This window comes from Suricata suricatta, chromosome 11 (genome assembly GCF_006229205.1).
Source record: "Suricata suricatta isolate VVHF042 chromosome 11, meerkat_22Aug2017_6uvM2_HiC, whole genome shotgun sequence".
NCBI classification, from domain to species: Eukaryota; Metazoa; Chordata; class Mammalia; order Carnivora; family Herpestidae; genus Suricata; species Suricata suricatta.
The window spans coordinates 15,311,635-15,339,074 of NC_043710.1; the positions used below are offsets into that span (position 1 = coordinate 15,311,635).

Here is a 27,440-nt window from a genome sequence, read left to right on the forward strand (position 1 = left end):
TTAGTCAAGTAGTTTGTGAATTGGAAATATTTTTTTTTCATTTTTAAAAAATATAATTTATTGTCAAATTGGCGAACAAACAGTGTGTAAAGTGTGCTCTTGGTTTGGAGGTAAATTCCTGTGATTCATCGCTTACATACAACACCCAGTGCTCATCCCAACAAGTGCCCTCCTCAATACCCATACCCCCATTTCCCCCTCTCCCCTGCCCGCCATCAACCCTCAGTTTGTTCTCTGTATTTAAGAGTCTCTTATGGTCTGCCTCCTTCCCTTCTCCTGTGGTCCTCTGGTAAGTTTCTCAAGATCCACCGGAAATATTTTTTAAACTTTCACAATTTTTCCATTAGAAGTAATTATCTCTTAATAGTTAGCAGTGGCCTTGTGCTGTGAGGAGAGGCGAGAGCCGGTATTCCCCAGTAGTGAATTCAGCAGCAGACCAGAGCTAACGTTACCGCCTTATCTCTAGGTTTAGTAACAAAATAATGTGGCTGTTTTCAGCAAATTTGTTTATCGTGTGTGGAACCATTTTCATTGCAGATGCATCAAGTTGCAGTTAGGGGGCGAGGCAGCCCAAGCCGAAGCCTGGTCCTGGCTAGCCGCCAATCAGCTCTCATCAGTCATCACCACTAAGGAATCCAGGTACAGCTCTAGTGCTCCTCCACCCCCAAGGGGCCTACCTGCCCTCCAGAGGCTTCCCCTGGTGCCCAGTTGGTGTCTACCTGAATACACTTCAGTTTCTTTAGAATCCTTCTCTAACCCTAACCCTCAGTAAATTTCCCTTCCTTGAATCACATTTACAACAATTTGTATTTCACAACTTGGCGCTTTAGAATTGGAACATTTAACAATTTAGAAGTCCTCTGATGTTAGTTTTCTTTATTTCTTTTTTTTTTTTTTTTTTTTTTTTTTTGGAGAGAGCGCGAGCCAGAGAGTGAGAGTTGGAGAGGGGGGGCAGAGAGAGAGAGAATCCCAAGCAGACTCTGCACTGTCAGTGCTGAGCCCGATGCAGGGCTCAAACTCACGAACCTTGAGATCATGACCTGAGCAGAAATCTAGAGTTGCATGCTCAACCGACTGAGCCACCCAGGGGCCCCTCTGATGTTAGTTTTCAACCCCTAAATTAGCACACCAATATCACTACTCAAATACGGATCTATCACCCTCATCTTCTAAATCAGAACTTCTACATGATTCTAATACTTGATCAGGTTTGGAAACAGTGATGTGAACCAATTTCCTTGTTATAGAAATCTGTAACAATGAAGTTAAGTGAATTGTGTAGTTAAGTAAAGATGTGGTTAGGGGGAGAGAAATAGAATCTATGTCCTTTGGTTTCTAGTACTACCCCTAAGTCACATTGACCCTAATAATAATAGTTGCCATTTAGCTAGATTATCAGGTCAGTTGTGAGCTTCTGAAGATTTTTTTTTCTCCTTGTAAATAGATGCTTTGTATGACACTGTAAATATCTGTTAAGAATCTGGAACTTATTAGTCCTTTCTGCTTTTATCAAGTGCTACAGATGAAGCATGGAGACTATTATCAACTTATCTGGAGAAGTACAAAATTCGGAATAACTTACATCACCACTGTGTAATAAACAAGCTCTTGTCTCATGGAGTGCCTCTTCCTAATTGGCTAATAAACAGTTACAAGGTAAGTGGTACCTTAACTTGTATAGAGTAAGAAGCTGGTCGTTATCAGTGAGCATAACTTCATGAGATGATAAAAAGAGGTGATAATTTATGGAAATATACTGACATATACTTTGGGCAGCTTCTCAAACTTAGCTGAAAACACTAAGAACACCTGGACTTGAATTCCATATGAAGTACCGGGTGTTTAGAATTAAAGTTCTACAGGTTAGTGATTAAGTTCATGCCTGCTTGTGTGCTCACTGAACAATGACTGTGTGCATGACACAGTTTTTACTGTTGGTTACTCAAAAAATTCAAAGGAATGGGTGGAGTTGTTTTCAAAACTACAGTGGGATTAAAGTTTCGTCAAAATTGGGATTTTGGACTGCCTACATCCTATTTATTTGGGTAGTGGGCTTCTTCAAAATACAGATTCCTGAGCCCCATTCCAGACTTAGAGAATCAGGTTGTCTGGAGCTGGGATCTGGGATCTCAATTTTAATAAGCTCCTAATTTGAAACAATGCATGCTTAAGTGTGAAAGCTATATCTGAAGTAAATTGGGTGGAATAGGAAAAGAGAGAAGGTAAAGGTTAAAATCAGGAAAGTTGATCTTTTTTTGGGGGGGGGGTTGTTGTTGAGTTAGACTGTATAAAAGGAAAGGAAAAGAAAAGAAAAGCAGCAAGATGGAAAAGTTATAAATGTGGTCATATCAGAATATAGAAAGCATAATTACATGACTAGGAGAGCCCTTCCAAACCGAGGTTGTATTCACTTTCGTTTCACCCTGAGTTAAACAAATTTGATTCAGGTATTGAAAGTTGGTGGTTCTTTTCACTTCTTTTGCATTTGTCATTCATGTATTCTGAGAATTAACGTGACTGTATGGTCTCTTTAGTACTCAGCAATTCTGAGGTTTGTTGACTTTTACTACAACTGTGGACACTGAAGTAGAGAAATAATAAATGTGTCTTAGATCACAAAACAGGGCAGGAGGACCACTTAACAATAAAGTCTTACAAGGTACCCGGAAGTAATTGGGCTCTTAGGAATCCAGCCTTTGTACCAACATAAGTAAACCAAGATGCTCACTTATTTATACTGAGAAGTATAAATGCCAGGGAATTAAACACTTAGCATCCTTTGGTCATTGCCCAGGTAAGATGGAAATAGGCAGATGTTCTTAATCTCTGTCTCTTTACAGAAGGTTGATGCCGCTGAGTTGCTCCGTTTGTACTTAAATTATGACCTTTTAGAAGAAGCTGTGGATCTGGTTTCAGAATATGTAGATGCTGTATTGGGGAAAGGACATCAGTACTTTGGAATTGAGGTAGGCATGCATATGTGTTTCTGTATTATCACTATAACAAAGTGATAGTAGGATGTGAAAGGAGATTCAACTATAGGATAGTGGATTTACCCTTTATATTTGTAGTTACACAACCAGGTATTTTGTTTTTGTTTTTGTTTTAAGATTTTATTTTTGGAGTGCCTGGGTAGCTCATTCAGTTGAGTGTCCGACTCTTGATATCAGCTCATTTTACCATCTCACAGTTCATGGGATTGAGCCCCACATCAAGCTCTGAGCTTCCAGCTTGGGATTCTTTCTCTCTCTCTCTCTGCCTCTCACCCACTTGCATGCATTCGCACACTCTCTCTCAAAATAAAGAAACTTAAAAAAAAAAACTTTTATTTATTTTTAAATAATCTCTACACCCAGCATGGGGCTCAAACTCCTACCCCCAAGATCAAGAGTTGCATGCTTCGGGGCGCCTGGGTGGCTCAGTCTGCTAAGTGTCCAACTTCAGATCAGGTCATGGTCTCACGGTTTGTGAGTTTGAGCCCGCATCGGGCTCTGTTCCGACGGCTCGGAGCCTGGAGCCTGCTTCAGATTCTGTGTCTCCCTCTCTCTCTGACCCTCCCCCACTCACGCTGTCTCTCTCTCTCAAAAATAAAATAAAGGCATAAAAATTTAAAAAAAAAAAGAGTTGCATGCTTCACCAACTGAGCCAGCCAGGAGCCCCACGACTAGTTTTCCCTACAAGCAGGAACTGGCACTATAGGAATCTCCAGTTTCCTGTTTATAAAATGGGATACATTCCATCCTTCTCCATCAAAGGAATGTAGCTTTAGTTAGTATTTAGAGGAGAGAGGTAATTAAGAATAAAATGCTGTTTTCTGTGTGCTAAAACTGCTGAGCTTCTGCAAGTGTTTTCTCGTTTAATCCTTACCTATGGGAAATTGTTGTACCTCCCCTTTTTTGCAACCCACAAAGAAACAGAGGCTTAAAGGTTAAGTAAGTTGCCAGAGCTCACACAGATGGTAAATGGAAGAGCCAGATGTAGAGATGCCTGGTGGCTCAGTCAGTGGAGCATCTGACTTCCGCTCAGGTCATGATCTTACAGCTTGTCCCATGAGTTCGAGCCCCACGTCAGCTCTGTGCAGACAGCTCAGAGCTTGGACCCTGCTTCAGATTCTGTGTCTCCCTCTCATTCTGCCCCTCCCCACTCATGCTCTGCTTCTGTCTCAGTAATAAATAAACATTAAAAATTTTTAAATAAATAAGTAAATGTTAAAAAGTATTTAAAAAAAGAAAAAGAAGAAGAGCCAGGTCTAAAATCTGGGTATAGTTAAATTAACTACAAAGCCAAAGTCTTAAACTCTCAGGAAAGTATTCAGAACTTTGAAAGGTGAGCTTTTCTTTTCCAAACTTTTATTTCCAGTTAATTTAAAAATTTTTTTATTATGTCTTTATTTTTTATTTTGAGAGAAGCAGAGAGTGAGGGGAGGAGGGGCAGAGAGAGAGAGGGAGACACAGAATCTGAAGCAGGCTCCAGGCTCTGAGCTGTCAGCACAGAGCCCGACGTGGGGCTCAGCCCCACAGATGATGAGATCATGACCTGAGCTGAAGTCAGACACTTAACCGACAAGCCACCCAGGCGCCCCTCCAGTTAATTTAAACCTAAATTTCAGACTGCAAATAGGAGCATTCACTGACAATTTAGAATTTAATTGAATGTATTTTTCCTTAATAGGCCTTAGGGTTACTTTAAGATAAGAAGTGACATGAATTTAAAATTACAATTGGGGGGCGCCTGGGTGGCTCAGTCAGTTAAGCATCCTACTTTAGTTCAGGTCATGATCTCACAGTTCATGTGTTCCAGCCCCACATTGGGCTCTGTGCTGACAGCTCAGAGCCTGGAGCCTGCTTCGGATTCTGTGTCTCCCTCTCTCTACCTCTCCCCAGTTCGTTGTCTGTCACCTTCTGTCTCTCAAAAATAAATAAATGTTTAAAAAATTTTTTTTGTAATTAAATTACATTTGGGAGCACCTGATGGCTCAGTTGGCTAAGCATCCAACTTTGGCTCAAGTCATGATCTCATGGTTTCTGGGTTGGAGCCCTGTGTGGGGCTCCATACTGACAGCTCAGAGCCTAAATCCTTCTTCAGATTCTCTCCCTCCCTCTTTCTCTGCACCTCCCTTTTCTCAAAAAATAAATAATAAAATAAAACATTTTTTAAAATTTAAATACATTTGACTTAACTGAGAAGCGGACAAGTTTCCCAGTTGAAAAGAGAAATGTAGGGGGTACAAATGTGTGTCTGTGGACATGTACACACATACACACGCAGTTTCTTATTGAGAAAAAAATTAGTAAAAACATTTATGTTAGGGGCACCTGGGTGTCTCAGTCGGTTAAGCGTCCGGCTTCGGCTCAGGTCATGATCTCACGGTTCGTGGGATCGAGCCCCGTGCCAGGCTCTCTTCTGACAGCTCAGAGCCTGGAGCCTGTCTTCAGATTCTGTGTCGCCCGCTCTCTCTGACCCTCTCCCGCTTGCAGTCTATTTCTTTCTCTCTCAAAAATAAACATTTTTTTTAAATTAAAAGAAAAAACGTTTATGTTGTCCAACCCTCTGAAACTACCCAGAAGAAATGATCCACTTTTGAGATTTTCTTCAAATAGAAGATATTTTTCTTTTCAGTTTCCACTGTCTGCAACAGCTCCGATGGTGTGGCTCCCATACTCTTCTATTGACCAGCTTCTCCAGGCTCTGGGAGAGAACAGTGCCAACAGTCACAACATTGCTGTAAGTCTGTCCTTGCGCGAAGCAGCGCAGGTGACTTTCGTGGGCCCTGGCACTCCCCCTTAAAGCTGGCTCCGCAGAGTTCAAGGATTAAGGGGAGAACAGAAACCATTTGTTGCCCTTAACATGCAGCTCCAAACCCTTTAGACAATGATTAGTTAAATCAGATGTGGCCTCTCTGGTTCTGAGAAGAGAGCCAGTAATGCTTTTATTAAAATGCTGGTGTGATTTGCATGTTTAGAAAATTCATTAGGGGAACAGGCTTGGCCGTAGTGGGTGTTAACAGAGAAGTTCGATTTTATCAGAATCACGGGATCCTGTACGGAATGGCAAGTAAGTGAGGCGGTGGCGGACGTCTTAACTAGGGGGATCTAGTTGGCGAAGTCCAAGTGATGAATAACTTAAGTCTTTTCTTAATCCTTGGCCTGTTCTGTAACGATTCCCTTCTTTTCTCCTACAGCTGTCCCAGAAAATACTTGACAAATTGGAGGACTACCAGGAAAAAGTCGACAAGGCAACACGGGATTTATTATATCGCCGGAACTTGTGACCTGGACGATTGCCTGGCCTTTGTAACCGCTTGGTGCCTCTTAGGGCTTAAGACTTTACCCTACAGACCCTGCATCCCGGGACAGTTTTTATACCTGCAAATGGTGTGTGCAACATCAAGTCTGCATTCTGCGCAAGAGAGGAGGGCAGACGAGCCGCAGACCTGTGCTCGCTGGCGGTGCTAACACACACCTTCTGGTTCTCAACCCTGGTCTCAAACAGCTGCTTTTGTATATGATTCACAAGCTTTTTTAGAGTTTCTATTTTTTTAAACAACCGAAGACGTTCTTTATCTGCAAATTAAAACCCACCCTCTCTCTCCAGTCGCTGGTGGAGGTGGGTGGCTGTGGCTAACCACTGGGTGCGGCCGCTGCAGACCCTTCCTTCTTGCCGGCCACTGTCTGTGTTTCAGTGGAATTATTTTGGTCCAGAACTGACATGTATTTTCTGTATTGCAAACAGAGGCTAATGATTTTGCATACTCTTTTCATTATTTATTGTGGAGTTTTTGTATGATCTTCAATAAAGTATTAAATAATTTGCCTAGATGAAACTTAAAATGATGATCAGCTGTGAAAGAAGATACCTCCTTTTGAATCTGGTTCTGAGGCTAAAGTTGAGTAAACTCTTAGCTAAGAAAAAAATGGGTAATTTTATCTATAACCAATTTTCAAGGTAAATTCTGTTAACTTCTATGATTTATGATAATCAAGCCGGACTTGATCATGCAACTTGTCTAATAATGTATTGGACCAAAATACAAACTTTCCTGGTGAGATTCAGAAGTATTCATGCCCACAGATTTTGGGGATCATGAAAAGTAAAATCTTGGATTTTATTCTGTATATTAAAATGAATCTTTTACGGAAATGATCTGTATATTACTTGTATGTCCTTTGACCTCTCTTGAGTTTTTCATAAGCCTTTAATTTTTATACTATCAATACCATAATTACATTATATATTTTAAATAACAATGTGAGCTTCACTGTGGTACTATTATTGTTAGATATTGAGATGTATGGCTCTTTTTCCATTTCAGCTCTGCCAAGGTAAATGTGAATTGTTCGATGTAATTGGGACCAGGAGAGCCCTGGCCCTGCCGGAGCTTCGTAAACCTGTGGCTCCCAAGTATAGCCAGAAATACACACAGATAACCAAATATACATAAATATAAAGCCAAAAGAAAGGTTCCGCAGAATATGTGTTTGTCACTGTGTAACCTGACGCTTTCAAGAATGACTAATGGATCCTAAGCCAGTCTGAAAAATATCAAATCCTCTTCTAGCCATTTTGGAGAACAGGAAGTAGCTTGAGATTGGCCCTGTTCCAGAAATGTACCCACCTGTATTGCTCATCAGAGCAGTGATTTCCTTGGTGGCAGTTCACAAGATCCTGACCAGTTTTTCCTGTTGTCAGTATTTTTGTTCAAGACCCCACCCAAGCTAGAGCAAACCCAGCTCTTCTGTCCATTTCCTTTTTTTTCTTTACTGTTTTATTTACTTTGGGGAGAGAGCACTAGTTGGGGAGGGGGAAAAGAGAGGGAGAGACAGAGAATCCCAAGCAGGCTCTGCACTGTTCAGTGCAGAGCCCAACACGGGCCTCAAACTCACAAACCGAGAGTATGACAGGAGCCGAAATCAAGAGTTGGACGCTTCACCAACTGAGCCCCATAGGCACCCCTCTTCTATTTTCTTCCATCTTCTTCGCTTTGGTTTCCATCCAGAACAGAAGATGGGAATTCTTTCACTTCACTTTTCTCTCCACTTTAGTTTGCATTTTTGTTTCCCTAGAGCATGTGATGTTTTCATAGTCCATAGTAGCATCATTACTCCTTGTTTTTCCCATGCCAACAGTTTCTGATTACAAAATGTTATTAAAAGAATTCCTCTTTGGGAGCCTGGGTGGCTCAGTCATTCTTCAAGCATCCGGCTCTTGGTTTGGGCTCAGATCATGATCTCACAGTTTGTGAGTTTGAGCCCCATGTTGAGCTCCACAATATCTGCTTGAAATTGAAATTTTCTCTCTCTCTCTCTCTCTCTCTCTCTCTCTCTCTCTCTCTCTCACACACACACACACACACACACACACACTAAACTTTAAAAAAAAAAAAGGCTCCCCTAGGGACACCTGAGTGGCTCAATCAGTGGAGATGCAACTCTTGATCTCAGGGTTGTAAGTTTGAGCCCCACATTGGTGTAGAGTTTACACTATAATGAAATCTTTACAGAAAAAAAAGAAAGCTCCCTCCTCTGCTCACTTAGGCAGCACATATGTAGAAATTGGAACTGTACAGTGGCACCTGGGTGGCTCAGTTGGTTAAGCATCCAACTTCACAACTTCAGCTCAGATCATGATCGTATAGTTCATGTGTTTGAGCCCCACATCAGTCTATCAACTACTGTCAACACAGCCTGCTTCAGATCCTCTGTTCCCCCTCCCCTCTCCTGCCCCTTCCCTACTGGTTCTCTATCGAAATAAATGAATATACTTTTAAAAAATACATTAAGGGCACCTGGGTGGCTCTGTTGAATGTCTGACTTCGGCTCAGGTCATATCATGGTTTGAGAGTTCGAGCCCCACATTGGGCTCGCTGTGTCAGCGCAGAGCCCACTTCAGATCCTCCATCCCTGCCCCCTCTGCCCCACCCCTGCTCACATGCTTGCTCTTCCTCTCTTTCTCAAAAATAAACCTTTAAAAAATACATTAAAAATTAGAACAAATCAGAGATTAGCATGGCCCCTATGCAAGGATGACACAAAAGCATTCAATTAAAAGAAAAAAGCTCCCTCCTTTTTTAATACTTAACTGCCATTAAATAAAGATAGGACTCTCAGAGGGAAATTTTATCATTCTTCATGTAACAAGATGAAACTGATAAGGTCTCTCTACCTTACCACCCTGTGACAATAAAATGACATCGTTTCCTGTGAATAATAGAATTGATGACATGAGTTTCATATTGACCATTCTTACCATGTCCTTCACTGGTTTTTGTGACCTTCTGAGAAAAGTTGGTTTATTCTACAAGCCATCCTGTGCATTGTCACCTCTGCCAGTTGTCCTCACCAAAACGCTCCAGAATCCCGGGGGTCAGCTCTCACCGGCTCACTGCGGATTTTTATCTCCCCATTCCAATTCCCTCCCAAAGTCCAGGTGGTGTTGTCTCCTAAAACTGCACTGAGGACTTAGGAGTAAAGAAAAACAAAAGCTTAAAAAAAAAAAAGAAAAGAAAAGAAACAGTTATGAGGCACCTGGGTGGCTCAGTCCATTGAGCGTCTGACTTCAGCTCAGGTCGTGATCTCGCAGTCCGTGGGTTCGAGCCCCATGTCAGGCTCTGTGCTGACAGCTCAGAGCCTGAGCCTGTTTCTGTGTCTCCCTCTCTCTGCTCCTCCCATGCTTGTGCTCTTCTCTCTGTCTCTCAAAAATAAATAAACGTTACCCTCCTACACTGTTGGTGGCAATGTAAACTGGTGCACCCCCTCTGGAAAACAGTGTGGAGGTTCCTCAAAAAAACTATCCATAGAACTCCCTTATGACCCAGCAATAGCACTGCTAGGGATTTACCCAAGGGATACAGAAGTGCTGATGCCTCGTGGCACACGTACCCCAATGTTTATAGCAGCACTGTCAACAATAGCCAAATCATGGAAAGAGCCTAAATGTCCATCACCTGATGAATGGATCAAGATGACGTGGTATATGTGTACAATGGAATACTACATGGCAATGAGAAAGACTGAAATTTGGCCATTTGTAGGAAAGTGGTTGGACCTCGAGGGTGTCATGCTAAGCAAAATAAGTCAGGCAGAGAAGGACAGATACCATATGTTTGCACTCATAGGTCTATCAAGAGAACAGGAGAAACCTAATGGAGGACCAGGGGGAGGGGAAGAGGGAAAGAGAGTTGGGGAGAGAGGGATGCAAAACTTGAGAGACTATTGAATACTGAAAATGAACCAAGGGTTGAAGGGGGAGGGAGAGGGGGAAAAGAGGTAGTGGTGATGGAGGAGGGCACTTGTGGGGAAGAGCACTGGGTGTTATATGGAAACCAATTTGACAATAAACTATTTTTTAAAAATTATTGCAAAAAATAAATAAACGTTAAAAATAAAGTTACAAGATACAGAAGCTTCTAGAAAGCAAACTGTGCATCCCCATAGATGGTACTATTTGCCCACCCTTTGGGCGCCAGGCTGTTCTGATGTGGCTGATACCAACATTCCCCTCGTGACAGGTCATATAAATATAAGATTTCTGTTATTAATCAGTAAGTGAAAAGTCTGCCAGAGTCCAGCTCCAGCAGGTCCAGGGTTCCCTGAAGGATGGACTGTGTCGGCACAAGAGAGTGATGAGAAAGCCTCAAGTCTCTTTCTGATCACAGGCATCTCTGCTCTGTCTGCTTTGGTGTCTTTTTTCTATTGGTCAAGCAATAACATGACATCAGAAAATAGAAATTTTTTACAATGACTAATTTTTTGTGATCAGATGTTTTAATTATCAAAAGTGTACAGAAACAAGTTTTATAGAAGTATTTTTCTAGAACCATCCCATTTATTTTTGGTGTCAGTCCCCCAGAATAAGAAAGTAACAAACCTATCTTATTTTGTACAGGTTGGTTTTTTTGTCAATAATTATGGCTTTGTTTTTAAGTAACAAGTTACAACCAAGTCATGTAATGTACTTACAGTGAGGTTGAGTAAGTCTTATAACCAAGAGTATAACAGGATGTTTTCAGTAAAAAACAGGATAACATACATATTAAGTTAGTAATGTTAAGATTAAAACACAGGTTAAGTTGTATATAGATAGGCTGGGAGTTATTTTGTTTGGCTTATTAACCACAAGAAAGAATGCTTGTTAACAAGTTGCTTGAGAAAGTCCTTTCTTTGATGCAGGCACAATGGGGCCCTGTGTGTGTTGGCCTTGGACCTGGGTTCCCATTTCTTAGCCATCCTCAAAAGTGAAGTCAGTATAAGGGAGGATATTTGTAGCATGTGGACCTTGGGAAGGGACCATGTTCTGACCTTGTCTTTTATTTTTTATCTCCAATTTAGGCTCCTTTTCTCCGGGCCAGACTTAAATACAACTCTGTGTTTTTAACCCCTTCATTACGTCTTGGGTCTGCAAGGCTCATTAGAAGAGCCTTTTGTCAAACATTTATAGTGTTTTGATCCAAAATCTCTTATGCAGGGACAGGAACATATTCTTTCTTATGGGGTAACTGTGTGGGGACTATCGGTCTGATTTGGAGCACTGTAAGGCCTAATTAATGACAACAGGCTTATTTTCAACATGAGCAGTAGTAGTAGAAGGAGATATCAGTTTCGCCTCCCATGGCAGGAGCTGTGCAAACGTCTGGCATTTCCTCTCTGTGACTGTGTCATCCAGCAAGGCCGATGCGGCTCGCAGCAAAAGTCTTATCACAGTCTGTAACAGAATGAACCTAATTTACCCCAACCTGGTAAATTATTTTTCTACTAGAGCACAGTATAAAGGAAGTTATAAAGTGTTCTTTAATCTTCAATTCTTTCCAATTTTGTCTGTACCTAGAAACAGATAGTCCTGTATTACTGTTTTTTCACAAATTGAGACCTTAATAAGTAACTCCTTCACCCCAGTCTACAAGAATTACCTTAACACACCTGCATGGAACTCCATCATGCAAAGACCAATTTATTGTTCAAATAACCTATGCCTGTCGGTATAGACTAAAAATAGGCACTTCTTCCAGTAAATGAGATTTCATGGTTTAAACAAACTTCTATAAAAATAAGTCAAATAGTGTAGTATAATAAAGAATGTATCTGGTCAGGGCACCTGGCTGGCTCAGTCGATGAAGCAGGTGACTCTTGATCTCAGTCAAGAGTTCCAGGCTTATGTTGGGTGTAAAGATTTACATGAAAGATTATGTATGTTTGTAGAGTGCCTAGATGGCTTAGTTGGTTAAGCATCCAACCCTAGATTTTGGCCCAGATCATGATCTCACAGTTAGTGAGTTTGAGCCCCACATAGGGCTCACTGCCAGTGTGGAGCTTGCCTGGGATTCTCTCTCTCTCTCTCTCTCTCTCTCTCTCTCTCTCTCTCTCTCTCTCTCTCTCTCCCTCTCAATCCCTCTCTCTCACAAGTATATATATAGAAAATTTAAAAGGGTGCCTGGGTGGCTCAGTCAGCTGAGCACCCGACTTTGGCTCAGGTCATGAGCTCACAGTTCGTGAGTTCGAGCCCTACCTCGGGCTCTGGGCTGACAGCCTGGAACCTGCTGTGTCTCTGTTTCTCTCTGCCCCTCTCCCACCCATGCTGTCTGTCTCTCTGTCTCTCTCTCAAAAATAAATAAACATTTAAAAAAAAAAACCTTCACAACTCTTCTGGGTAGCTCAGTAGGTTAAACATCTAACTTCGGCTCAGGTCATGATCTCGCAGTTTGCAAGTTCAAGCCCCACATTGGGCTCTGTGCTGACAGCTTGGAGCCTGGAACCCACTTCGCATTCTGTGTCTTCCTCTCTCTGCCCCTCCCTAGCTTGTACTCTGACTCTCTCTCTCAAAAAAAAGTATTTTTGGGGGCGCCTGGGTGGCTCAGTCGGTTAAGCATCCGCCTTCAGCTCAGGTCATGATCTCACAGTTCGTGGGTTCAGGCCCCACATCAGGCTCTGTGCTGACAGCTAGCTCAGAGCCTGGGGCCTGCTTCAGATTCTGTATCTCCCTCTCTCTCTGACCCTCTCCTGCTCACGCGCTCTCTCTGTCTCTCAAAAATAAATAAAACACATTAAAAATTTTTTAAATAATTATTTTAAATTTTTTAACTTTAAAAATAACAATAAAATAAATAAACACCTAAATAAAAATAAAATAAAAGGTCTGATTTAGCTATAATTTGCTTACCCTTGATCCAGATCTCTAATACCTTCTCTGAGGGCAATAACAGCAGACTACGTCTCCTTCAAAAGCCAGTAGTTCTCAACCCTGGCTAAGCATTAGAATAATGTAAAGAATTTTTTAAAAAATAATTGATAGGGGCACCTGGCTGGCTTAGTCAGAGGAGCATGCAATTCTTGATCCCAGGGTCATGAGTTCAAGCCCCATAATGGGTGTAGAGATTACAATAAATACATACATACGTACATAGACACAGAGTTGCTGACTGGCTCAGTCAGTAGAGCATGTAGCTCTTGATCTTGGGGTCCACATTGGGCATACAGCTTACTTTAAAAGAAAATTTGATACGGATGCACACCTGGGTTGCTCAGTCTGGTAAGCATGACTTTGGCTCAAGTCATAATCTCAGGGTTTGGGCATTCAATCCCCCCATTGGATCTGTGCAGAGCCTGTTTCTGATCCTTTGTCCCTCCCTCTCCTTCTGCCCCTCCCCCACTGGTTCTCTCTCTCTCTCTCTCTCTCTCTCTCTCTCTCTCTCTCTCTCAAAAATAAATAAATGTAAATGAGTTTTTTAGATAAATAAGTGCACATTAAAAAAATTTATATGGGCTCTGTACTCCCACCCCCAACCAAAATGATTCTGATTTTTATATTGCTTTAGTGCTATCCAGATGGTTCTATGAACAGCCAGCATTGAGAACCACGGTTATAAATATTACAGTTATTTCAGTCACCTCCAGAAATATGTTTCCCTCAAAGAAAAAACCTTTCCCACTTCTGTGCACTGTGATTTAGCTCATAATCTCAACTTGGTTCCAGCCAGTTTTTGTTTTTTGTATAAAGAAGAGACTCATTAATAATAATAAAAGCTACTATATAATGATTGCTTATTTTGCTCATTGTACAAAGCAAAGATCTTTTTTTTTTTAAATGTTTTATTTATTTTTGATACAGAGAGAGACAGAGCATGAGAGGGGGAGGGGCAGAGAGAGAAGGAGACACAGAACCAGAAGCAGGCTCTGAGCTGTTAGCACAGAGCCTGACATGGGACTTGAACCCACAAACGTGAGATCTGACCTGGGCCGAAGTCAGAGGCTTAGCCGACTGAGCCACCCAGGCGCTCCAGCAAAGATCTTAAAAAATTCTGTTCTAGTTTAAACTTCACGACCACCCTGAGAATACTGTTACTAGCACATTGCATAGCTGCTGAAACAAAATTTAGGGTTGTTATGGGCACCTGGGTGGCTCAGTCAGTTAAGTGTCCAACTTCAGCTCAGATCATGATCTCACAGTTTGTGAGTTCTAGTCCCATGTCAGGGTGTGCTGACAGCTCTGAGCCCGGAGCCTGCTTCAGATTCTGTGTCTCCTTCTCTCTCTGTCCCTCCCCCACTTCGGATCTTTCTCTCTCTCAAAATAAATAAACAGTAAAAATAAAATAAAATAAAAATAAACTTATCCAAGCAACCACATCTGGAAGGTGCAGAGAGTGAGTTTTGAACCACGATGTTTGACTTCAGAAATCCTATGCATGGGGGTGCCTGGGTGGCTTAGTTGGTTCAGCGACCAACTTCAGTTCAGGTCATGATCTCATAGTTCATGGGTTCGAGCCCCACGTCGGGCTCTGTGCTGGCAGCTCAGAGCCCAGAACCTGCTTTCGATTCTGTGTCTCCCTCTCTCTCTCTGACCGTCCCTGGCTCACACTCTTCTGTCAAAAATAAATAAACATTAAAAAAAAACAAAAAAAGAACTCCTATGCACAACTCCTTTATTTCAATGCTTCTTCCCTCAAGAAATGTCAGAAAACTTCTAACAGCTTCAAAACAGCAAATTCTCCTGTTTCTAGCTGCTAAATTTTCAGAAATTTTGGGAGTCTAATCTTGGGACACTAATCCAGATATTTCTCCCATAGGAAAGAAAAGAATTCTTGCTACTTATTTCAAGTTTGTATATATGTATGCACTATATTCATTCAAAAATTGAGTGCTTATGTTCCAGAAAGTGCATTTTGTAAACCAGGAACAAACTGGACAAGTCACTGTTTTCATGGCTTTTACATTCAAAAACTGGCTGGCTCAGTCAGAAGAGCCTGTGACTCTTGATCATGAGCTCAAGTCCCATATTGGGGGTAGAGAGTACGAAACTTAAAAAAAAATCGGGGTTGGGGAAGGTGATTGGCTATCTCAGTAAGTAGAGCATAGCACTTTTGATATCAGGGTTTAAGTTCCAGCCCCATGCTGGCCACAAAGATTACTTAAAAATAAAATCTAGGGGCGTGTGGGTGGCTCAGTCGGTTAAGCGTCCGGCTTCAGTTCAGGTCGTGATCTCACGGTTCGTGGGTTTGAGCCCTGCATCAGGCTCTGTACTGACAGGTAGCTCAGAGCCTGGAGCCTGCTTCACATTCTGTGTCTCCCTCTCTCTCTCTCTGACCCTCTCCTGCTTGAGCTCTCTCTGTCTCTCAAAAATAAATAAAAATTAATAATAATAATAATAATAAAATCTTTAAAATTTTTTTGAGGGGTCATCTATACATTAAGAATTATGTGATCTACCATACAAAGTGGTGGTGAAAAAATACAATTGTACTTCTAAAGCGCTTAGGCAGTGACTGCCTCACACGTTAAGTGCTAGTAAACGTTACTGACTCGAGTGCACCGTGTCTCGAGTAATGGAGAATTTCCCCATGCGATGCTGTATTCCAGCTAGTGTTCTAATGCCTGGCTCCAAAAGAGGAAAGAAGGGGAGAGTGCTAAAGGACGATAAAGCAGGTTGAGGATCGGACCAATGAACTCATTTGGGAAAGCTGTAAACCATCGCAATAATTTAGGACTTCCCTCTTATGCAGTACAAGGTTTATTGTTTTCCAGCCGATAAGTAACCCAATATAAGACATCAGATTTGTGCTTTAAGAAAACATTTACAAAAGCATAAAAGACCCACTATTTTATTCAATGTTCAATGTTATACCCAATATAAGCCACAATAATCAGGACGAAACTCGGGGAAGGACTTCCCAAAGGACAAAAAAGACTACCAACGGCTGGAAGAAAATAGGCACAAGATGGAGGACGAGGGGGATAAAGAAAAGACTCCGCAAAAGACGCATGGGTGGAGTCCATACTGAGAAGTCGTTCTAACTCAGGCTCTTCCGCGCTATTGGCTTGACGCTCACTCTTTTTCCTTTTCCACTGGCTACTGGCTCCTTCAATGGATCAAATCAGCCAATCGCCTACACCGTGGGTAAAGCCCGCCCTACCTCCCTGGAAGGAGGAGCCAGAATAGCGTAAAGGGCCCAGGGCGCTTGCGCAGATGCGCGCTCCGCCGGTTAAAAGCAGACTTTCTGAGGAGGCGGTGTCGCGGTGCATGAATATTGATTACGCAGCGCCGCGCCGAGCGCCCGCCCCTCTCGGCTGCCCGACGCTCGCGGCTCGCGCTCAGGCTCGCGATGGGGAAGAAGTCCCGGGCGGTACCCGGCCGCAGGCCCATCCTGCAGCTCTCTCCGCCGGGGCCCCGTAGCAACACGCCGGGCAGGGATCCGGAGCCGGAACCCGACACGGAGCCGGACTCGACGGCGGTGGCGGCGGCGGTGGCGCCGGCGCCCAGCCAGACAGCTCCGGCGGCGCCACCGACGACGACGACGACCACGGTGACTACTGCCGCCGCGGCCCCGGACGACTCGCCTTCAGAAGGTAAAGGTGCGCGAGGGAACCCCGGCACCTAGGTGGGGCGTCCGAAACTCGAGCTCAGAGCTTGCGGCCTAGGGCAGGGAAGAAGAGAAACGCGGGCGGGCGGGCTTGCTCGGCATCCGAGGCCTGCTGTGTGGGGCCCAAGGGGAGGACCGATGTGGGCCCCACAGCGGCGGAAGGGGCCGGCGGCGCCGCGCGCGCCCGCCCGCCGGAGGGGCGCCATCTCTGGCGCAGGGGTTGGCCGGGCCTCCAGAGTCTCCTCAGCGTCGGCGCACGGATTTGCATAACTTCAGGGGACTTTTGGGAGAGTCCGAGCTTCGCGTCCCGCGCCTGGTGTCGGGAAACCTGACCTTTGCTACACGTTGTGTGCTTTTCCCTTCGTTTTCGTTGAAACTGAGAGGGACCCGTTAGAAGTGAGTTAAACCCATTTTATAATGCCAGCCAAAGCGTACGGAACCCTAAATTGGTAGGTATCCCCCAAATTTCTGCAGAAGTGGAGCTTGGGGGTTCCCAAGGACTTGTTGGTTTCTCCCGGAAATGGTTCTTGGATTAAGAGTAACTGTTCCGCGCGCTGCTGCGGGGCCAGACGCCCGAGAAGCCGCGACCGTTTCAGGCACTAAAAAAATCCCGTTGGTAGTTACTGTGGAAGAGAAAAATGCTACGGCCATGCTTGTGTGAAGGCCCAGTGGTAGTCCCGAGAAGATTTATTCTGTGTCTGTGTATTTTTAAGATTTTGAATGATTTCTGATATACCTTCATCGTGTCCTTAAGGTCGCCGGTCACGTGGAAGAGTCTAGCTCTGCTTGTTTATCGCCTCCCAGTTATTTGGGTCAGTGATGGATGCACACACCCTGTTTTTAAATTGGTGAAATTGAGACTTTAAAGGTCAAATCAAAGATTGTTTCGTCGCCCGTAGTGTTTTCTCTGGTCTACCTTCTAACTGCAGTCTTCTTTTGTACCTTTTTAAAAATCAGATGAACAGGAAGTGGTGGTGGAGGTTCCCAGAGTTCAGAATCCTTCCAAACCAGTCATGACAGCCAGACCTACAGCCGTTAAAGCAACAGGTACACTTCCCCACCCCCATCTTTTCTATCAGGTCTTTCATGAGGATCCGATTGCTTTTGTACATATTTTGTTGAATGCTTTGGTGCTGCTTACTTAACACTTCTCCCATAAAAATGGAGATATAAAATTTTGAAAATAAAAATAGGGGCACCTGGCTGGCTCAGTTGGTTAAGCCGCCAACTTCAGCTCAGGTCAGATCTCACGTTCGTGGGTTCGAGCCCCGCGTCAGGCTCTGTGCTGACAGCTAGTTCAGAGCCTGGAGCCTGCTTCCGGTTCTGTGTCTCCTTCTCTCTCTGCCCCTCCTCCTCTCATGCTCTGTCTCTCTCTGTATCAAAAATAAATAAAACATTAAAAAAAATTTTTTTTTAAAGAAAATAAAAATAAAGTAAAATTTTTGTAGGTGAATGCTCGCTGGCATATAGACTTTAATCAAACTAAGATTTGTTGTTGCCTTTTTTCTGTAGCCAGAATACCTTGTACTAGTTTTCTTTTAATCTTGTCTTGTAATTTTTTGCTCTCCCAACTAGCTTGATGTTCATTAGGGACACCAAGATGTCTTTCATTCTGTGCACTTCTTTTCCCGCACAATGGTTTGATTGGTAACCTAGAAAATATTTGTGGAGCTGAAAATTGCTCTTATTAAATATTTTTTAGGGGCACCTGGCTGGCTCAGTCAGTAGAGCATGTGACTTTTTTTCTTTTTTTTTAATGTTTATTCTTTGAGAGAGAGGGTATGTGAGAGAGCGACAGCATGACAGGGAAGGGGCAGAGAGAGAGGGAGGTACAGAATCTGAAACAGGTTCCAGGCTCTGAGCTGTCAGGACAGAGCCCGATGTGGGGCTCAGACTCCTCAACTCTAAGATCATGACCTGAGCTGAGGTGGGTCAGTTAACTGAGTCACCCAGGCATCCCCGAGCATGTGACTCTTGATCTCATGCTGTGAATTTGAGCCAGACATTTGTTATAGAGATTACTTAAAAAAATAAAGTCTTAAAAATTAAAAAAAATTTTTGTCTAATGTTTATTCAGTTTGAGAGACAGAGACACAGCACAAGAAAGAGAGGGAGATGCAGAATCTGAAGCAGGCTACAGGCTTTGAGCTGTCAGCACAGAGCCAGATGTGGGCCTGGAACTCATGAACCACGAGATCATGACCTGAGCCGAAGTCAGATGCCTAACCGACCGAGCCACCCAGGCGCCCCAAAAAAATAAAATCTTGAAAGAAAGAAATGATTATTAAGTGTGAAGGAATATTTGCAACAGTGGTTTTATAGATAAACTTGGGTTTAAATTGGTGCTCCAGCATTAATGCTAATATCTTGGGAGTGTATTCATCTATAAAATGGATATTATGGGGGGCACCTGGGTGGAGCAGTTGGTTAAGTGTCCAAGGCTTGACTTCCACTCACATCATGATCTATTTCCATCCAGAATGTTATGGTAGTAGGCATATGAAATTATCTAAGGAAAAATTCAGAGTAAGCTCTGAAATTAGATCAGTAGACTGTTACGATAGTTGTATTTCAACATCATCTAGAAAAGGGTAATGTAGCCCACATGAATGTTGAGGTCTGCAAATCGGCTAAAATTGTACACTCAGCTGTGTTTTCCCGGGAGAGGGTCTGTAGCTTTTAATCATATTGATTGTTGGTGGTTTCTATAACCAAAAGGATTAAAATATTGTTCAAACGATGTTTTGAGGAAACATGATACACTTACTTTTTGAAGCTTATCAGGTAAGGTTTAGACTTAAATAATTTTCTACCTAATGTAGTTGATTTGCACTACAGATTGTGTGGCACCGTCCATTAAAGGTAAGCTTACTGAGGTTTCAGCAGCCAGCACCGCTTTCAGTAAGAGACTGCCAAGGACTGTGGTTTCAAAGAATGTCCTGGTTTTGAATAGCAACAGCATCTCAATAGTAGTCAGGGTTATGGTCCTGTGAGGCTTTTGTTTGTTTAAGATTAAGCAAGTTTACATGATATTAGGACTTTATTTTCAGTATTAACTCTAAATTCATTCCTGTTCCTTATCACTGATGGACTCAAGTTTCAGGGTGTGATTAGAACATAACCTGCATCTCCTGGCTTGTTTTTATCTTGCTTTTATTAATTTAGTGTTCCTTTCTGTCCCATTAGCATCTTTTCATGTATTCCTGTAATGATCTGATTAACCATAAATTAATATTACATCAGATTCTATGCTATAATTTGCTTTGCCAGTGCGTTTGAGTTGTTTACAGCTTTCATTTATTTAAATAAAGTTTCTAGTTATTCTTGGGGTTGTATTCTCAAAGATGGGATCATCTTGCTAAAAGAAACTTGGAGTTTTATGGGTCTTGGTATGTGTTACCAGATTATATTTGAAATAATCAGTTCTACCTCTGTGGTAGTTCACTGATGATTTATTTTGAGGCTGTGTTTTAATCTGTAAGTAAACTAAATGTAAAGTCTAAAGAACAGTGTCGTATTTTTCTTGCTGGAGCATGCTGGCCTTGTTGTTACTAACATGTGCCATTTTCTCTGCAGGAGGCCTGTGCTTGCTTGGTGCGTATGCTGACAGTGATGATGAGGAGAGTGATGTTTCAGAAAAACCAGCACAGTCCAAAGAGACCAATGGAAACCAGTCAACCGATATTGATAGTACATTGGCCAACTTCTTAGCGGTTAGTGGTACTTTTGTTTGGGTTTTTAGCTGTTGAAGCCACTTGAGGACCTGGGTCTCAAGTGGTTAGCCTGCTTGTCGGTCTCAGTGTTTCTGTCTGCTTTCTTCTCCCCTTCTATCTCTTCCTTAGTCCCTCCCCGTCATGGTCATTTCTTTTTGTAAAGGTTGTAAGGAGGAGAAAAATGGAGAACTGAGGGGTTTGGGGAACTTTTACGTAATTGGAACGTGAGAGTTTTGATTTAAGAGGCTGAGAACTGATCATGTAGAATTTCTTCTGGTGATTATCAGTTCCTTGGGGGGATTATCAGTTCCTTTGAGGTTATTAATGCATTTGTTACTGTCTCCACACTAAAGGAGATTGATGCTATAACAGCTCCTCAGCCTGCTGCTCCTGTAGGAGCCTCTGCTCCACCTCCAACTCCACCTCGACCAGAGCCAAAGGAAGCAGCAACATCTGCCCTTTCTTCTACTACTTCAAATGGAACAGACGCAACTCAGACAGCAGGGTGGCAATATGATACGCAGTGTTCACTGGCAGGAGGTAAGTTTGATACTTTGATTTTTAAAGAAGTCTGAAGTGCAACCTTAAAAGGTGGTCTAGGCTTTGAAATTCCCAAAAATGAAAACCCATTTGCTTTTGCAGGCTTTTAACCAGTTGTAGTTTTATGTCAAGTGAATAACTAAAACCTTTATTTTATTTTATTATTTTTTTAATGTTTGTTTATTTTTGTGAGCAGAGGAGGGGCAGAGAGAGGGAGACACAGAATCCAAAGCAGTAAAGCCATTATTTATTTATGACTTTTAAGAGACAGAGAAAGACCGCACAAGCAGGGGAGGGTCAGAGAGAGAGGGGGATACAGAATCTGAAGACAGGCTCCAGGCTCTGAGCTAGCTGTCAGCACAGAGCCTGAGGTGGGGCTTGAACCCACGAACCGTGAGATCATGACATGAGCTGAAGTCAGACACTTACCCAAATGAGCCACCCAGGCGCTCCGAGCCATTATTTTAAAGGTTTTTTGTGGGGGGGACACCTGAGTGGCTCAGTCGGTTAAGCATCTGTTCATCATGATTTCATGGTTCATGTTTCGAGCTCTGTGTCAGGCTCTGTGCTGTCAGTACAGAGCCTGCTTGGGATCCTTTATCTCCCTCTCTTTCTAACCCTCCCATCCCCCTCAAAAATAAACAAAAAACCCTCCACAAAACTCCAGAATCCTTAAAAATAAAGAATATAAAAATTCTTTTTTAAGTCTTTTTTTAAAATGTTTATTTTGGGAAGGGTGCAGGCAACAGAGAGAGAGACAGACACCAAATAGGAAGCAGGCTTCAGGTTCCCAAGTTGTCAGCAAAGAGCCTGACGCAGGGCTCAAACCCACAAACTGAAATCATGACCTGAGCTGAAGTCGGACACTCAACTATCTGAGCCACTCAGGTGCCCCTGTCAAACTGCTTTTTTAAGTCGTGTGCAAAGAGGATTTGGGAAGGAGGAGTTAGACCTCCAGGGGACATTTGACAATGTCTGAAGACATATTTGGTTGTTACAGCAAGCGGTGGGGAACTGTTAGTGCATCTAATGGGTAGAATACAAGATACTAAACATTATGTAGGACCACCCTCACCAAAACCAAGAACTATCCAGCCCAAATGGTAATATTGCTAAAGTTGAGGAACTTTGTGTTAGATTGTTAATGGCTTTAGAGCTGACAGTATAATAAAGTGAAAATCTGGAGAAATTTATGCTTCCTTTTTTATTGTTTTTATTTTTTATTTTAATTCCAGTATAGTTAACCTACAGTGTTATGTTAGTTTCAGGTGTACAATATAGTAATTCAGCAATAGTGTCATTTTGTGCTGGTCATAGTGCACTTTTTTCTTTTTTTTTTTTTATGTTTTTATTTTATTTTTGAGAGAGAGAGAGACAGAGTGCGAGCAGGGGAGGGGCAGAGAGAGAGAGGGGTGGGGGGGAGACTCAGAATCTGAAGCAGGCTCCAGGCTCTGAGCTGTCAGCACAGAGCCTGACATGGGATCGAACTCAGACTGTGAGGTCATGACCTGAGCTGAAGTTTGACACTTAACTGACTGAGCCACCCAGGCGCCCCATAAGTGCACTTCTTAATACCCACCACCTATTTCACCCATTTCCCCTTCCCCCTACCCTCTGTGTTCTCAATAATTAAAGTCTTTCTTGTTTTGCCTCTCTTTTTCTTTCCCTTTACTCATTTGTTTTCTTAAATTCCACATGAGAAAAATCATATGGTATCTGTTTTTCTCTGACTTTGCTTAGCATTATACTCTAGGTCTATCTGCATTGTTACAGATGGCAAGCTTTCATTCTTTTTTGTGGCTGAATAATATTTCATTGTGCATATAACACTTCTTTATTCATTTATAGATAGGTACTGGGGCTGCTTCCATAATTTTGTCTATTGTAGTATCATGCTGCTGTAAACATAGGAGAGCATATCCTTTCAAATTAGTGTTTATATTCTTTGGATAAATACCCAGTAATGCAATTACTAGATTATAGGGTTCTTTTTTTTTTTTTTTTTTTTTTAATGTTTGTTTATTTTGAGAGAGAGATGGTGCTTGTGCATGTGCTGGTGAGCAGGGAAGGGGCTGAGAGAGAGGGGGAGAAAATTCCAAAGCAGGCTTCGTGCTTTCAGCACGGAGCCCAATGCAGGGCTTGATCCCATAAACTCATAAGACCGTGACCTGACCCAAAACCAACAGTCAGACACCAACCAACCGAGTCACCCAGGTGCCCTTACTTTTAATATTTTGAGGAACCTCCATACGGTTTTCCACAGTGGCTGCACCAGTTTGCATGCCAACCAACAGTGCAGGGAGGGTTCCTTATTCTACACATCCTCACCAACACTGTTGTTGTGTTTCTGATTTTAGCCATTCTGACAGGTGTGAGGTGATAACTTCATTGTATTTTGATTTGCATTTCCCTGATGATGAGTGATATTGAGCATCATTTTCTGTATCTGTTGTCCATCTGGACGTCTTCTTTGGAAAAATATCTGTTCATGTCTTCTGCCCATTTTTATTGGGATTATTTGTTTTTTTTGGTTGTTGAGTTGAACATGTTCTTTATATATTTTGGATATTAGCCCTTTATCAGATATATCATTAGCAAATATCTTACCCTAGTCAGTAGGTTGTCTTTTAGTATTGTTGATGAGAAATTTGTGGTTTTTAAAATTTGTCTTACTTTCTTCTAGTTGAAATTGAGATGGGAGATTGGCAGGAAGTCTGGGATGAGAACACAGGATGCTATTATTATTGGAACACACAAACAAATGAAGTGACTTGGGAGTTACCCCAGTATCTTGCCACCCAGGTACAGGGATTACAACATTACCAGCCCAGGTAAGAATAGACTTAGAGAAGAAATTACCTAGAAGGAAGTTAGAGTCTTTCTTTTGTTAATAATATTTGCCTTTTGTTTCTCTTGCTAGATGTATATTTGTGTGTGTGTGTGTGTGTGTGTGTGTGTGTGTGTAATATTTTTTTTCTTTTTTAGTTCTGTAACAGGTGCTGCTGAAGCTAGTTTTGTTGTTAATACAGACGTGTATACAAAGGAGAAGACTGTATGTGTTTCCAGTAGTAAAAGCGGTCAAGTCCTGGCCAAACGAGAAGTTAAAAAGGTGAGCGTTATATCTCATTTGCTTGCTTATTTGTTTATAAATGTTTGTTTTGGGGGGTGCAGGGAGAGAGGAGAGAGAATTCAAGCAGGCTTTTACACGGGCTTCATACCCACGAACTATGAGGTCATGATCTGAGCTGAAATCCAGAGTCGGACAGTTAACTGACTGTGCCATCCAGGTGCCCCTCATTTGCTTATTTTAAATCTAAAGAACTTGGCTGGTGCTTTGATACAGGTATAGTAGCCTTCTGTTAATATTTTACAGCCAGGTGTGAAATAGGTTAAATATTGTTTCTTAAAGCATTATTTAATGTTTATGTTTAATATGTATCCTTTGTAACAGTTAGCCACGTAAGTGGTTCTTAATGGAGTTTTGGGGTGCCACAGAGACTCATTGGGTCATCATGAAATGGATGTGGGAGCAGCCAAGCAGACAGGGCTTCGGATCTCCTCTAGTTCAGATTAGCTCTATTTTGGGAGCCCACGTAAGTTTATTTTGTTTTAAGTAAAATATAAGGTATCTTAAAAACTAAAATCTATTGGAGCACCTGGGTGGCTCAGTCAGTTAACTGTCTGATTCTTGATTTTAGCTCGGTTCAGGGTCTCAGGCTGCTGGGGTCAAGCCCCATGTTGGGTTCCATGCTGAGCCATGGAGGCTACTTGAGATCTCTCTCCCTCTTTCTCTGCTCCTGCCTCATGGTGTGTACGTGCACTCACTTGCTCTCAAAAAAGCTATTAGTAAAATGAGTGTTTCTATAGCCTCATGAGTAAGAAAAGTATTCTACAGCAAGTGTGTTGAATTTAATTTTTATTTTCACGTATTTTTTTTATTTGAGAGAGCCCGCCTGGGGGAGAGGGGCAGAGAGAGACAGAGAGAGAATGAATCTTAAGCAGGCTCCACACTCCGCGAGAAGCCCTACAGTGAACTCAGTTTTATGACCTGAGCCAAAATCTAGTCGGACATTCACCCCTCTGAGCCACCTAAGCTCCTTGTATCTTGAATTTTTAATATTTTTTAATGTTTGTTTATTTTTGAGAGAGACAGAGCACAAGAAAGGGAGGGGCAGAAAGAGAGGGAGACACAGAAACCTTAGTAGGTTCTGAGCTATTAGCTCAGAGCCTGACGTGGGGCTCAAATCCACGAATTGTGAGGTCATGACCTGAGCCAAAGTCTTAACCAACTGAGCCACCCAGGGGCCCCATGTATCTTGAATTTTTAAGTGATGGGTTTAAATGGAAAGTGTATTAATATGTATTTTTAGGGGGCGCCAGGCTGTCTCAGTTCGTAGAGTATGTGACTTATGGTCTCATGGTTATGAGTTCAAGCCCCACGTTGGGTGTGGGGCCTACTTAAAAATACATACATCTGTACGTACATACTTTCTGAATAATTTGGTTTTTACAACTCCATGAGGGAGATGACTATTTTTCTTTTGAGGTGGACTAACTAAATATTATACCAGTGAAGGAAATGAGCAATTTAAGGATAACACATTTCACTTTTCTCTTAATCACTCTGGTAGCATACCTGGGAGGTTATGTTATGTCATCCTACAGAAGCGGGTGGAGATTTTATCCAGTTATGTTGACCTGACAAAACTTAGATCTTATATAAATATTTAAATCTGCATCTTGCTAATCTGCCTTTTGACGTGGGAGAATAGATGGAAGGATATGTGTGAATCCCACCCAGAATTAGGTTCTAGTTCAAACACTGCTTTTCTCAAGTGACAATGTTGTATTTTACACTTGTAAGGAAAATTTTACACATATTTACTAATCTGTTGGTAATCAGTGGTTTGTAAGAATATCCAGTGGTTGGGGGGCTTGGGGGGCTCAGTCAGTTAAATGTCTGACTCTTGGTTTCTGCTCAGGTCATGATCTTGCAGTTCATGGGATTGTGCCTTCTGTCATGCTCAGTCCTAACAGAGGAGAGCCTGCTTGGGATTCTCTGTCTCTCCCTCTCTGTGCCCCCCCCTTCCAAAAATAAACATTAAAAGATAATATGCAGTGGTTGAAAAACAGTAATTTTCAGCATGAATGCTTGAATATATAGATATTTGTATTTATATAGTTTTGAAGTTGTTAAGTATTTTTATTTGAAAAATAAATGAGGTTATTTTATTTACAGGAAGTAAATGAAGGAATTCAGGCTCTCTCAAATAGCGAGGAGGAGAAGAAAGGGGTGGCAGCATCACTGCTTGCTCCTTTGCTGCCTGAGGGAATAAAAGAGGAAGAAGAGAGATGGAGAAGAAAAGTAATTTGTAAAGAAGCAGAACCAGTTTCAGAAGTGAAAGAAACAAGTACAACAGCCGAAGAAGCAGCAACAATAGTAAAGCCACAGGAAATTACGTTAGACAGCATGGAAGACCCTTCTCAGGAGGATCTTTGCAGCGTTGTTCAATCTGGAGAAAGTGAAGAGGAAGAGGAACAAGACACCCTTGAACTGGAGCTCGTTTTGGAAAGAAAAAAAGTAAGTTTTTAAAGTTTTTGTTAAGTACATTTTCCCCCCATATTACTGTCACACTCTGGGTTCATTGTGCTCAGTTTGCAAGCCATTACTGGGTTTTGTTTTTCTCAACATTTTGTCTACATATGTTTAAGCTTATACAATAAAAACTTGAACTGTGGAGTTGTAGTCCTTTTGGATCCTGATGATGCTTTTGATAGTTGACAACTAATAAAGACTGACATTGCTCTGATTTAATAATAACTGGATACAGTGAGTAATGACTGTCTTTGGTTTAGCTTCTTAACAAATGAGCATTGTAAATTCTTTGTGATAACTTGGTTTTTATTTATTTTTAATTTTTTAATGTTTTTTAATTTATTTTTGAGAGACAGAGAGACAGTGAGAGCAGGGGAGGGTCAGAGAGAGAGGGAGACACAGAATCTGAAGCAGGCTCCAGGCTCTGAGCTAGCTGTCGGCACAGAGCCCAATGTGGGGCTCGAACCCACGGACTGTGAGATCATGACCTGAGCTGAAGCCGGACGCTTAACAGACTGAGCTACCCAGGCACCCCAATAACTTGGTTTTTAAAGTCCAGTTTGAGGGGCACCTGCATGGCTCAGTTGGTTAAGTGTCCAACTTCGGCTCACATCATGATCTTACGGATTGTGGGTTCAAGGTCTGCATCAGGCTCTGTGCTGACAATGTAGAGCCTGGAGCCCGCTTCAGATTCATTCTCTCTCTCTCTCTCTCTCTCTCTCTCTCTCTCTCTCTCTCTCTCTCT

At 42.3% G+C, this 27,440-nt stretch overlaps 2 protein-coding genes across 3 annotated transcripts in view; both read left to right on the top strand.

Moving 5' to 3' along the window:
* The window catches only part of NUP160 (nucleoporin 160), a 55,926-nt gene extending 48,679 nt beyond the window's left edge, over window positions 1-7,247 (top strand). The window contains exons 34-38 of the mRNA XM_029915533.1: window positions 538-639; window positions 1,515-1,656; window positions 2,841-2,966; window positions 5,620-5,724; window positions 6,182-7,247. Of these exons, the coding sequence (XP_029771393.1) occupies window positions 538-639; window positions 1,515-1,656; window positions 2,841-2,966; window positions 5,620-5,724; window positions 6,182-6,271 (565 nt within the window). The 3' untranslated portion in view covers window positions 6,272-7,247. The remainder of the gene's footprint in view (window positions 1-537; window positions 640-1,514; window positions 1,657-2,840; window positions 2,967-5,619; window positions 5,725-6,181) is intronic.
* A 9,272-nt stretch (window positions 7,248-16,519) lies between these two features.
* The window catches only part of FNBP4 (formin binding protein 4), a 37,939-nt gene continuing 27,018 nt past the window's right edge, over window positions 16,520-27,440 (top strand). The window contains exons 1-7 of one of the 2 annotated variants that reach the window (XM_029956596.1): window positions 16,520-16,838; window positions 17,804-17,893; window positions 20,423-20,559; window positions 20,913-21,099; window positions 23,783-23,930; window positions 24,085-24,208; window positions 26,339-26,680. In XM_029956596.1, coding sequence (XP_029812456.1) covers window positions 16,589-16,838; window positions 17,804-17,893; window positions 20,423-20,559; window positions 20,913-21,099; window positions 23,783-23,930; window positions 24,085-24,208; window positions 26,339-26,680 — 1,278 coding nt within the window. In that variant the 5' untranslated portion in view covers window positions 16,520-16,588. The remainder of the gene's footprint in view (window positions 16,839-17,803; window positions 17,894-20,422; window positions 20,560-20,912; window positions 21,100-23,782; window positions 23,931-24,084; window positions 24,209-26,338; window positions 26,681-27,440) is intronic. The other variant, XM_029956597.1, reaches the window with a different exon arrangement.